General features: G+C 59.3%; 1 protein-coding gene across 1 annotated transcript; it reads right to left on the minus strand.

Annotated features, from left to right (window-relative positions):
- Nucleotides 1-952: 952 nt before the first annotated feature.
- htr5ab (5-hydroxytryptamine (serotonin) receptor 5A, genome duplicate b) lies at nt 953-10,797 on the minus strand. The gene is made up of 3 exons (XM_060825619.1): nt 10,548-10,797; nt 3,890-4,828; nt 953-1,458 (listed from the first exon to the last, which is right to left on the minus strand). The coding sequence occupies exons 2-3, from the start codon at nt 4,589-4,591 to the stop codon at nt 1,126-1,128; spliced, it is 1,035 nt and encodes a 344-aa protein (XP_060681602.1). The 5' UTR covers nt 4,592-4,828; nt 10,548-10,797; the 3' UTR covers nt 953-1,125.
- Between the last annotated feature and the right edge of the window lie 2,661 nt (nt 10,798-13,458).

The following is a 13,458-nucleotide window of genomic DNA, read 5'->3' on the forward strand; positions in this document are numbered from 1 at the left end:
TCTTGGGGAATGGGTTTTTGCCGAAAAATAGGCAAATACAGGAAAACAGTATCAAAGGGACAGTGACAATGGGCTGAATGGCCCGCTCCCGGCTCTCTACATTTCGATCGTTTATGGTTTAGCGTGTGGGTTCCTCTGCTTTTGTTTCTGACACAGCTATCTCTAAACCAAAGAGAAAGTACATGTGAGTTATGCCGAGCAATGAACAAAGTTACCATTTTCAAGAGGATCTTTACTATTGCCAGAGGTCACACAGAATGAAGACAGATGGAAACGGCAGTTCAATATAAAATATCGTGACGGCGTTCGTTTCTGGTCAGTCCCACAGTGGACCCAGTGAGGGCAGATACACTGGCTGGCCAGTCTGTGTGCAGGATGGCAATGTATGTACAACTGAAATATGTACAGATACTTTACAAGGGAATATACGATTGCAAACGCTCGGTACCACAAGTGCTGTTTCGGTTTGTACAAGAAACAGCGTCGGAGCTGCTAAATAGGTTTGGCTAACGTGGCAGTGCATGCACCTCTCCCCCCTGCGCCCCTCCTAATTTCCAAGGTATCGGTGCAGCTTTTTTTAAAAAAATCACACAATACCAGGTTATAGTCCAACAGGTTTAATTGGAAGCACTAGCTTTCGGAGCGACGTTCCTCCATCAGGTGGAGGGCTCGATCCTAACACAGAATTTATAGCAAAAATTTACAGTGTGATGTAACTGAAATTATACATTGAAAAATTGATTGTTAAGCCTTTCATCTGTTAGTTTCACTGTACTCTAACAGATGAAAGGCTTAACAGGCAATCAATTTTTCAATGTACAATTACAGTTACATCACACAAAACTTTTGCTATAAATTCTGTGTTAGCCCTCCACTATCACCTGATGAAGGAGCGTCGCTCCGAAAGCTAGTGCTTCCAATTAAACCTGTTGGACTATAACCTGGTGTTGTGTGATTTTTAACTTGGTACACCCCAGTCCAACACCGGCATCTCCAAATCACTGCAGCTTTTTTGTTTCATATTGGCCATGCACTCTCGGTCTGTGTGTGTGTGTGTGTTGTGTGTGTGTTCATTAGTCTTGACTCAAACTGGACAGAAGGCTGTGACAGCAGCCGGCCAAAGCTCTACCTCTGCCGGGAGAAGAGGTTCCTGAAGGCGTTATTGTAGTTCTTGTTGAAGGCGGTGTAGATCAGGGGGTTGAAGAAGGAGTTGGAGTAGCCCAGCCAGAGGAAGATACTCTTCCAGATGGGCGGGATGTCACAGGAGCACAGCGGGTTGATCAGCTCGGTGATGAAGAATGGGATCCAGCACAGCACGAAGACCCCGATCAGGATGCCGACCATCAGCGCTGCCTTCTTCTCCTTCTGCTCCCGCCAGGTATCCCCATCAGTCTGGAAGGTGACCGTGGCGTGTCGCACAGTGAACACCATCTGAGGTTGCTGGCTCGCCTCTTTCACCTGGACAGACAGGGTGGAGGCATCAGTCAGCAGCAGATCTCCAACCCCCACCTTTCAGCACAGCATCGGTGCTGCTCCTTAAAGCAGACTGTCGGCACTTTCACTGGACAGAAGTTAATACAACGAACGATTGTAATAGCATTCCTTCAACTATCTCCTTTCTCATCCTTTCAACTTTTTTCTCACTGTTTCTGTTCCCGATTTGTCTCTGACTGACCCATTTATTTTTCCAATCTTTCATTGGCTGCAAAATCACACTGACACTTCCCTAATTTCTTTTGTTTCCCTCCCTTCTATTCAAACCTTCCCCTCTTATACCGCCCTCCCCCAATCCGCCTTCCCATTCCCCCTCCCCCTTACATATCCCCCTTCCCCCCCAACCCCTCCCTCTCCCCATCCCTCCTCCCACATCCCCTCTTCCCCTCATACATCTCCCCACCCCCTTACACATCCCCCCACCTTCCCATTCCAATCCCCCACCTCCCCATCCCCCTCACACATGTCCCTCCTCCATCTCCCCTCACACATCCCAGTCGCTTCACACATCGCCCCTCCCCCTCCCATCCCCCCTCCCCATCCCCTCTTCCTCACATATCCCCCCTCCCCATTCCCATCCTCTTCACGCATCCCCCTCCCCCATATCCCCCTTACCCCCACACATCCTCCCTCCCCTCACACATTCCCCTCACATCCACTCCTTGTTCTCACACATTGCCCTTTCCCCCAAACATCCCCCTCCTCTCACACATTCCCCGTCCCCTCACACTTTCTCCTGCTCTTTTTCCCTGTCCCATCTTTACCCTGTCCCCCCAAGCATTCTCTACTAAATGCATTGCTTCATTCTCTGTCTTTCTGTTTTGATCTCTCCATCTTTCTCTTTCACCCCATTGTTTTCTTTATGACTATTTTTTCCCTCTCTCTTTCCCCTCCTCATATTGGTTATTCTATTTACTGTCTACTTGTTCCCTCTCAGATTTGTTCTATGATTTTAATATTATTTCCAACCATTTTCCCCTCCCTGTCTATGGCCCCACTTTTCTACCCTGTCAGTTTTCCCGCTTTCTCCATGATCTTGCTCCCTATTTTCCTGTGTTTCTTTTCCTTTCATTCTGTTGTTTTTTTTTCAGCTGTCTTTGAAACTGCTCTCCTTGCATCCGTGTTGTTTCTGCTCTGCACTATTTCCCCACCTCTCCCTGCTTTTCCCAGTGTAGGTGCTCCTGGGCAGTCTCATTCTCTCATTCCTCACTGTCTCACTGTCCACTCGGACAGCACTGCATGTAGACAAACCTTCCTCTTCAGAGTCACTGAATGGTTACGCTATAGAACAAGACAGGTTCAGCCCATTGTCAGCACCTCTCTTCCTTTGTCAGTTTATCTCTAATGTTCATGATCTCTAATGTTGTCCCCCCTCCATCTCTCTTTCCTTTGGATATACATGTCTCTCCTTAGGATCCACCTATCCTTCTTTTCCCCTCTCTTTTCCTCTCACATACATTTCCTTAGGTCTTTTTCTCTCCCTCTTTATATCTCTTTCAGACACACACTTTCCTTGGATTGTCTCACTCACTCACATTCCCTGAGATATCTCTCTCTCTCTTTCACAGGAATGGCTCTCTCTAAATCCCCACATCTCTCTCTTCCCCTGAGGCTCTCTCCCTCTGGTCTCATTCTCTCTGTTTCTGTGGCATCTCACAGACACATTTCTCTCTCACATCCATACTTCCCTGGAGGTCTCTGTCTCCGCCTCAAATCTCTTTCTCTCTCTTCCCATGGCATCTTCCTCTCTCTCTCTCTCTCTCCATCAAGCACACACATGCACACTTTCCTCGGAATCTCTCTCTCTCTCTCTCTCTCTTTCTGTGGGATATCTCATGCTCTCTCTCTCTCAGGACACTCACTCCCCCTCTGGTCTCTTTCTCTCTCACTCACACACACTTTCCTGGGAGACCCTCTCTCCATCTGGTTTCTTTTTGACTTTCTGGCCGATGTCTTTCTGACTCACTGTCCCTGAGAAGTACATTTTGTCTCTTTCTGTGGGATCTCTCTCTCTCTCTCTCTCTCTCCCCTGAGGTCACTTACTCACCCTTCTATCTTTCTCTCATACACACACACACTTTCCTGGGGCTCCCTTCTCTCTCCCTCTGGTCTCTTTCTGCCATGGGATCTCTCTCTTTCCATGGGATGTCTTTCTCACTCATTTTCCCTGATAATTCTCTTTTCTCTTCTCGGCGAATATCTCTTTCTCTCTCTCTCTCTGTCTGTCTGCACTCTTTCCTTGGGTTATTTCACTGAAGTTTTTTTTAAACAGGTCTCCGTCTTTCTCACGCCTGGATCCACTGTTGCCTGCACCCTCTGTCTCTTAACCCTCCCACAACCACATCTGGGGATGATGCTGATGCCAGAGGGTGTGTATTGCGCAGAGGGAGCTTACCTCGACCACTTGGGGCATGGGGCTGACGGTGTTGGCTTTGCGGGAGCCAATGCGGAACTTGGCAGCCTTGTAGATCTTCCAGTAGACAAAGAGCACCACGCAGAGGGGCAGGTAGAAGGCGCCAAAGGTGGAGAAGATGGTGTAGGAGGGCTCCTGGCTGACCTGGCAACGGCCGTCTCGCTCCGAGTAGGCATTGCCCCCCCAGCCGAACAGCGGCGAGAGGGAGATGACAGCGGACAGCGCCCAGGTCAGGCCGATCATGAGGTTGGAGAGGCGGCGCCGAACCTGCACTGTGTACTCCAGGTGCCGGCTGATGGACCAGTAGCGGTCCAGGGCGATGGCGGTCACGTTCCAGATGCTGGCGGTGCAGCACAGCACATCCAGGCTGACCCACAGCTGGCAGAGTGGCCGGCCCAGCAGCCAGCGACGCCCGTGCAGCTCGTGCACCAGGCTCAGGGGCATGACCAGCGCCGCCACCAGCACGTCCGACACCGCCATGGAGGCCACTAGGTTGTGTGGGACTCGGTGGAACGCGCGCACCCTCAGAATGGTGACCAGCACCAGGCCGTTCCACAGCAGCGTGGCCAGCACCAGGCCAGCCAGCAGCGTCAGGGCCAGGATGCTGAATACGGATACCCCTCCAGGGGGCAGATGCCCTTCGCTCCTGTTGCCCCACTGCAACGAGCTGTTGGATACATCCATGCTTATTCCTCCCCACTGTCCAGAGCGAAGTGGTGGGGAGACGGAGGGGGTGGATAAGTCCCCTTTAACGCCCCCTCCCTTTCTGCCTCTCACAGACACCCCTTGCCCCGAGGGGAGTGAGCTTCAAATCCAGCCCCACTCGGACTCTCCATTTCTCGGGACGACAAGGCCAAACCGGGCTCACCAAGGCGAGGAGCAGGTGGGTAGTAGGACCCTGGAGACGCGAGGCAACAGCATCTGTGGATATACAAAGAGAGAGTTAGAGCTTCCCAATCCCTGTGACTTCTCCAGAACTGTTCCCCTCAGTTCCCTCCAACACTTCTGTCTCTTTCATTTCTTTGAAATCTAATTAGCTGGTGTAAGGGGGCAGGCCAGTCACTGCACACAGGGGCAGGGCACCCGCTGCACACAGGGGGGCAGGGCACCCGCTGCACACAGGGGGGCAGGGCACCCGCTGCACACAGGGGGGCAGGGCACCCGCTGCACACAGGGGGGCAGGGCACCCGCTGCACACAGGGGGGCAGGGCACCCGCTGCACACAGGGGGGCAAGTCACACACTGCACACAGGGGGGCAAGTCACACAATGCACACAGGGGGGCAGGTCACACAATGCACACAGGGGGGCCGGGCACCCGCTGCACACAGGAGGGCCGGGCACCCACTGCCCACAGGGGGCAGGGCACCCACTGCCCACAGGGGTGCAGGTCACCCGCTGCAGATAGGAGGGCAGGGCAACCACTGCACACGGGGGTCAGGGCACCCACGGCACACAGGGGGGGCCGGGCACTCACGGCACACAGGGGGGCCGGGCACTCACGGCACACAGGGGGGCCGGGCACCCACGGCACACAGGGGGGCCGGGCACCCACGGCACACAGGGGGGCCGGGCACCCACGGCACACAGGGGGGCCGGGCACCCACGGCACACAGTGGGGCCGGGCACCCACGGCACACAGTGGGGCCGGGCACCCACGGCACACAGTGGGGCCGGGCACCCACGGCACACAGTGGGGCCGGGCACCCACGGCACACAGTGGGGCCGGGCACCCACGGCACACAGTGGGGCCGGGCACCCACTGCACACAGTGGGGCCGGGCACCCACTGCACACAGTGGGGCCGGGCACCCACTGCACACAGTGGGGCCGGGCACCCACTGCACACAGTGGGGCCGGGCACCCACTGCACACAGTGGGGCCGGGCACCCACTGCACACAGTGGGGCCGGGCACCCACTGCACACAGTGGGGCCGGGCACCCACTGCACACAGTGGGGCCGGGCACCCACTGCACACAGTGGGGCCGGGCACCCACTGCACACAGTGGGGCCGGGCACCCACTGCACACAGTGGGGCCGGGCACCCACTGCACACAGTGGGGCCGGGCACCCACTGCACACAGTGGGGCCGGGCACCCACTGCACACAGTGGGGCCGGGCACCCACTGCACACAGTGGGGCCGGGCACCCACTGCACACAGTGGGGCCGGGCACCCACTGCACACAGTGGGGCCGGGCACCCACTGCACACAGTGGGGCCGGGCACCCACTGCACACAGTGGGGCCGGGCACCCACTGCACACAGTGGGGCCGGGCACCCACTGCACACAGTGGGGCCGGGCACCCACTGCACACAGTGGGGGTAGGTCACTCACTGCACACAGTGGGGGTAGGTCACTCACTGCACACAGTGGGGGTAGGTCACTCACTGTACACAGGTGGGCAGGTCAGTCACTGCACACAGGGAGGCAGGGCACACGCTGCACACAGAGGGGCTGGTCACCCGCTGCACACAGGGAGGCAGGGCACACGCTGCACACAGGCGAGCCAGGCACCCACTGCACACAGTGGGGCCGGGCACCCACTGCACAAAGGGAGGCAGGGCACACGCTGCACAAAGGGAGGCAGAGCACACGCTGCATACAGAGGGGCTGGTCACCCGCTGCACACAGGGAGGCAGGGCACACGCTGCACACAGGCGAGCCAGGCACCCACTGCACCCGGGGGGGTGCCAGATGCCCACTGCACACAGTGGGCTGGTCAGTCAGTGCACAAAGGGAGCAGGGCACCCACTGCACACGAGGGGGCAGGGCACCCACTGCACACAGGGGGCAGGGCACCCACTGCACAGAGAGAGGCAGGGCACCCACTGCACAAAGGGGGGCAGGGCACCCACTGAGCAAAGAGGGGCAGGGCACCCACTGAGCAAAGAGGGGCCGGGCACCCACTGAGCAAAGAGGGGCCGGGCACCCACTGAGCACAGGGGGGCAGGGCACCCACTGAGCACAGGGGGGCAGGGCACCCACTGCACACAGGGGGGCAGGGCACCCACTGCACACAGGGGGGCAGGGCACCCACTGCACACAGGGGGGCCGGGCACCCACTGCACACAGGGGGGCAGGGCACCCACTGCACACAGGGGGGCAGGGCACCCACTGCACACAGGGGGGCAGGGCACCCACTGCACACAGGGGGGCAGGGCACCCACTGCACACAGGAGGGCAGGGCACCCACTGCACACAGGGGGGCAGGGCACCCACTGCACAAAGGGGGGCCGGGCACCCACTGCACAAAGGGGGGCCGGGCACCCACGGCACACAGTGGGGCCGGGCACCCACGGCACACAGTGGGGCCGGGCACCCACGGCACACAGTGGGGCCGGGCACCCACTGCACACAGTGGGGCCGGGCACCCACTGCACACAGTGGGGCCGGGCACCCACTGCACACAGTGGGGCCGGGCACCCACTGCACACAGTGGGGCCGGGCACCCACTGCACACAGTGGGGCCGGGCACCCACTGCACACAGTGGGGCCGGGCACCCACTGCACACAGTGGGGCCGGGCACCCACTGCACACAGTGGGGCCGGGCACCCACTGCACACAGTGGGGCCGGGCACCCACTGCACACAGTGGGGCCGGGCACCCACTGCACACAGTGGGGCCGGGCACCCACTGCACACAGTGGGGCCGGGCACCCACTGCACACAGTGGGGCCGGGCACCCACTGCACACAGTGGGGCCGGGCACCCACTGCACACAGTGGGGCCGGGCACCCACTGCACACAGTGGGGCCGGGCACCCACTGCACACAGTGGGGCCGGGCACCCACTGCACACAGTGGGGCCGGGCACCCACTGCACACAGTGGGGCCGGGCACCCACTGCACACAGTGGGGCCGGGCACCCACTGCACACAGTGGGGCCGGGCACCCACTGCACACAGTGGGGCCGGGCACCCACTGCACACAGTGGGGCCGGGCACCCACTGCACACAGTGGGGCCGGGCACCCACTGCACACAGTGGGGGTAGGTCACTCACTGCACACAGTGGGGGTAGGTCACTCACTGCACACAGTGGGGGTAGGTCACTCACTGTACACAGGTGGGCAGGTCAGTCACTGCACACAGGGAGGCAGGGCACACGCTGCACACAGAGGGGCTGGTCACCCGCTGCACACAGGGAGGCAGGGCACACGCTGCACACAGGCGAGCCAGGCACCCACTGCACACAGTGGGGCCGGGCACCCACTGCACAAAGGGAGGCAGGGCACACGCTGCACAAAGGGAGGCAGAGCACACGCTGCATACAGAGGGGCTGGTCACCCGCTGCACACAGGGAGGCAGGGCACACGCTGCACACAGGCGAGCCAGGCACCCACTGCACCCGGGGGGGTGCCAGATGCCCACTGCACACAGTGGGCTGGTCAGTCAGTGCACAAAGGGAGCAGGGCACCCACTGCACACGAGGGGGCAGGGCACCCACTGCACACAGGGGGCAGGGCACCCACTGCACAGAGAGAGGCAGGGCACCCACTGCACAAAGGGGGGCAGGGCACCCACTGAGCAAAGAGGGGCAGGGCACCCACTGAGCAAAGAGGGGCCGGGCACCCACTGAGCAAAGAGGGGCCGGGCACCCACTGAGCACAGGGGGGCAGGGCACCCACTGAGCACAGGGGGGCAGGGCACCCACTGCACACAGGGGGGCAGGGCACCCACTGCACACAGGGGGCAGGGCACCCACTGCACACAGGGGGGCAGGGCACCCACTGCACACAGGGGGGCAGGGCACCCACTGCACACAGGGGGGCAGGGCACCCACTGCACACAGGGGGGCAGGGCACCCACTGCACACAGGGGGGCAGGGCACCCACTGCACACAGGAGGGCAGGGCACCCACTGCACACAGGGGGGCAGGGCACCCACTGCACAAAGGGGGGCCGGGCACCCACTGCACAAAGGGGGGCCGGGCACCCACTGCACACAGTGGGGCCGGGCACCCACTGCACACAGTGGGGCCGGGCACCCACTGCACACAGTGGGGCCGGGCACCCACTGCACACAGTGGGGCCGGGCACCCACTGCACACAGTGGGGCCGGGCACCCACTGCACACAGTGGGGCCGGGCACCCACTGCACACAGTGGGGCCGGGCACCCACTGCACACAGTGGGGCCGGGCACCCACTGCACACAGTGGGGCCGGGCACCCACTGCACACAGTGGGGCCGGGCACCCACTGCACACAGTGGGGCCAGGCACCCACTGAGCAAAGAGGGGCAGGGCACCCACTGAGCAAAGAGGGGCCGGGCACCCACTGCACACAGGGGGGCAGGGCACCCACTGCACACAGGGGGGCCGGGCACCCACTGCACACAGGGGGGCCGGGCACCCACTGCACAAAGGGGGGCCGGGTACCCACTGCACACAGTGGGGCCGGGCACCCACTGCACACAGTGGGGCCGGGCACCCACTGCACACAGTGGGGCCGGGCACCCACTGCACACAGTGGGGCCGGGCACCCACTGCACACAGTGGGGCCGGGCACCCACTGCACACAGTGGGGCCGGGCACCCACTGCACACAGTGGGGCCGGGCACCCACTGCACACAGTGGGGCCGGGCACCCACTGCACACAGTGGGGCCGGGCACCCACTGCACACAGTGGGGCCGGGCACCCACTGCACACAGTGGGGCAGGGCACCCACTGCACAAAGGGAGGCAGGGCACACGCTGCACACAGAGGGGCTGGTCACCCGCTGCACACAGAGGGGCTGGTCACCCGCTGCACACAGGGAGGCAGGGCACACGCTGCACACAGGCGAGCCAGGCACCCACTGCACACAGTGGGGCCGGGCACCCACTGCACAAAGGGAGGCAGGGCACACGCTGCACACAGAGGGGCTGGTCACCCGCTGCACACAGGGAGGCAGGGCACATGCTGCACACAGGCGAGCCAGGCACCCACTGCACCCGGGGGGGGGGGGCCAGATGCCCACTGCACACAGTGGGCCGGTCAGTCAGTGCACAAAGGGAGCAGGGCACCCACTGCACACGAGGGGGCAGGGCACCCACTGCACACAGGGGGCAGGGCACCCACTGCACAGAGAGGGGCAGGGCTCCCACTGCACAGAGAGGGGCAGGGCTCCCACTGCACAGAGAGGGGCAGGGCACCCACTGAGCAAAGAGGGGCAGGGCACCCACTGAGCAAAGAGGGGCCGGGCACCCACTGCACACAGGGGGGCCGGGCACCCACTGCACACAGGGGGGCCGGGCACCCACTGCACACAGGGGGGCCGGGCACCCACTGCACACAGGGGGGCCGGGTACCCACTGCACACAGGGGGGCCGGGTACCCACTGCACACAGGGGGGCAGGGCACCCACTGCACACAGGGGGGCAGGGCACCCACTGCACACAGGGGGGCAGGGCACCCACTGCACACAGGGGGGCAGGGCACCCACTGCACACAGGGGGGCAGGGCACCCACTGCACACAGGGGGGCAGGGCACCCACTGCACACAGGGGCCAGTGAGGCAGGTCAGTTGCAATCACCGAAACCTGCAGACCCCCATGCCTTAGCTTTTCATAATGAAAAAAGAAAATCGACTCATGTTTGACGGGTTCCTGAAGGCTGCCCCTGAACCGCGCAAAAGCTCCTGAAATAATCGCCCAGCATTTACCGTGTCCTCTGAGCTCTTCAGGAACACCGCTCTCTCAGTGAGTCACCCGTCCCCTCCTGAACATCTTCAACACCTTCTGTCCCGGCTCGGAAAGGGAGACAGCGGGCTGTTCTCGGCAGCAAAGCAGCAGGGAGCTCCGTGCAGGGGCGTGGGAGAGTTGCCCACTCAGAAAGCTCTCCTCTCCTTCCCGTCCCCACTCCTCTGCTCACGAACTGGAGCCGGGAAGCTCAGCAACTCCCGCTTTATTCCTTCAGCCTCCACCCTCTGACAAGCCATGCAGGGAGAGGGAGCTAGAGAAACGTGTGTGTGTCAGAGAGACAGGAGGCTGGCTCTGGATTTAAAGAGATCTCCTCACAGTCAAACTGTGCAATCCTTCCCCAATCCCGCCTTCTCTTCCTGGAGGGCTCTTTAACAACACCCCTTCTGGGAGCAGCTCAACACCGAGGGGGAGGGGAGTAAAAAAAGACCCCTTTTTTTTAACCAGGAGCAGAGTGCCACCGCTTAAAGCTTAGTGAGAGGGTCACCCCTCAGCTGTGGAGTTCCCCACTGTCCAGATTTCTCCAGGTAAGAGTTCCTTTTTTAAAAAAAAAATCGATAAATCAAGTTTCAGAAACAAAAAAGACTGAAGAAAAAGGGCTCCCGGACCCGAAACGTAAACTCTGCTTTCTCTCCACATTCGCAGCCAGACCTGCTGAGTTTCTCCAGCAATGCCTGTTTCTGATTTCCAGCATCTGCGGTTCTTTCTGATGTTTTAAAACTAAAATAAATCGGTTTTGTTCATTTATGTGCCTGCCCTCCTGTGTGTTTGAAATCTCCATACTCGGGGTGGGCTGGAGGTGGGGCGGTGTCCCCGGGACGCGAGGGCGGGTTCTGATGAACACTGAGGGGTCTTTGTGGAGCGGGGAGGGTGCTTCCACCCCCGTGAGACCGATGGACCGGGTTCGACTCTCCTTCTGACCCAAAGATACCACCTGACACATCCAAATAGGTTAAAATAGCGGAAACAAGAAGCAAAAACACACACACAAGGTGCTATAGAAATTCAGCGGCTTTGCTCACATCTGTCGACAGAAAGGAACACGGTTAGCGCTTCCAGTCGAGTGACCCTTCGTCAGAACTAGCCAGTTTGGGCTGAATGGGAGATAATTCCACTTCTGGGCACCAGGAGGTTTTATTTAGAGTAGAACTAGGAAGCTAGTGATTGCAAAGACCACAGTTTCCTGACTGAGCACTTTAATACATGCATAAGCAATTAAACAAAAATACTGCCATTTCACAAATTCTGCTGAAACTAATTTGTACATCGGCAAGTGGGATGTTGCTCTGTGGGGATTTAATGCAGCTTCTCTTTTGGTACTGCACACAGGCAGTTTTATGTGTGTGTATATATTCACACACTTATGTTAAAATAATCCCTATTTGGGATTTCAGTCTCCCGTTCAGTTTCTCTGTCACGCCGAGGATGCTGCTCAGGACCGTTGTCTCTGCAGAACTGGAGTTGTAATTCAGCTGCTAAGAGATTCTCCATTCCTACAACACCACGCAGAACAAGGCTGTTTTAAAAAAAAATCTGCCCCCCCCCCCCCATTTGCAAATGTGTCAATATTGTAGATAAAAACAAGGACTGCAGATGCTGGAAACCAGATTCTGGATCAGTGGTGCTGGAAGAGCACAGCAGTTCAGGCAGCATCCGAGGTCAATATTGTGTCTGTGTCGCGCGGTTGACTCTCCCTTCCATCCCTCCCTTCTGATTGTTTTCCCGTTCAACCCAGCGGCTGCTCGGTGGAGTTTGAGATGTTCGAACTGGCCCCGAGCCCAGCCAGCACCCCGTGCTGTTCCGGCTGGGGAAAAGCCAAAGGCTTTCTGTACCTTGTACAACCCCCCGAGGCGCTCTGCTCCCACCTCCCTCAGTCCCTGGGCCAGTACACCCAGGAACACGGGGTTCGTGTGGAATGACCACTCGTTTATTGGATCTTCGAAGCACGTCAGCCCCGAGGGAGACCATTCTGCTGCTCTTGTCTCAGTGAATGAGAAAAAGTCATGTTGAGGTGATACAGGGTGCGTCCAGTTCTGGTCACCCAGCTATAGGAAGGATGATGCTGCAAATGTGTTGCTGGTCAAAGCACAGCAGGCCAGGCAGCATCTCAGGAATAGAGAATTCGACGTTTCGAGCATAAGCCCTTCATCAGGAATAAGAGAGAGAGAGCCAAGCAGGCTGAGATAAAAGGTAGGGAGGAGGGACTAGGGGGAGGGGCGATGGAGGTGGGATAGGAGGAAGGAGGTCAAGGTGAGGGTGATAGGCCGGAGTGGGGTGGGGGCGGAGAGGTCAGGAAGAGGATTGCAGGTTAGGAGGGCGGTGCTCCATCCCCCATCACGAAGGACTCAAAGCCCTCCGCTTCTTCCTTTCCCACCTCCATCCCCCATCACGAAGGACTCAAAGCCCTCCGCTTCTTCCTTTCCCGCCGCACCAACCAGTACCCTTCCACTGACACCCTCCTTCGACTGACTGAACTGGTCCTCACCCTGAATAACCTCTCTTTTCAATCCTCCCACTTCCTCCAAACTAAAGGAGTTGCCATGGGCACCCGCATGGGCCCCAGCTATGCCTGCCTCTTCGTAGGATATGTGGAACAGTCCATCTTCCGCAACTACACTGGCACCACCCCCCACCTTTTCCTCCGCTACATCGATGACTGTATCGGCGCTGCCTCGTGCTCCCACGAGGAGGTTGAACAGTTCATCAACTTTACTAACACCTTCCATCCCGACCTGAAATTCACCTGGACTGTCTCAGACTCCTCCCTCCCCTTCCTAGACCTTTCCATTTCTATCTCGGGCGACCGACTCAACACAGACATCTATTATAAACCGACTGACTCCCACAGCTACCTGGACTACACATCCTCCCACC

The sequence above is a fragment of the Hemiscyllium ocellatum genome, chromosome 5 (genome assembly GCF_020745735.1).
Source record: "Hemiscyllium ocellatum isolate sHemOce1 chromosome 5, sHemOce1.pat.X.cur, whole genome shotgun sequence".
NCBI lineage: Eukaryota > Metazoa > Chordata > Chondrichthyes > Orectolobiformes > Hemiscylliidae > Hemiscyllium > Hemiscyllium ocellatum.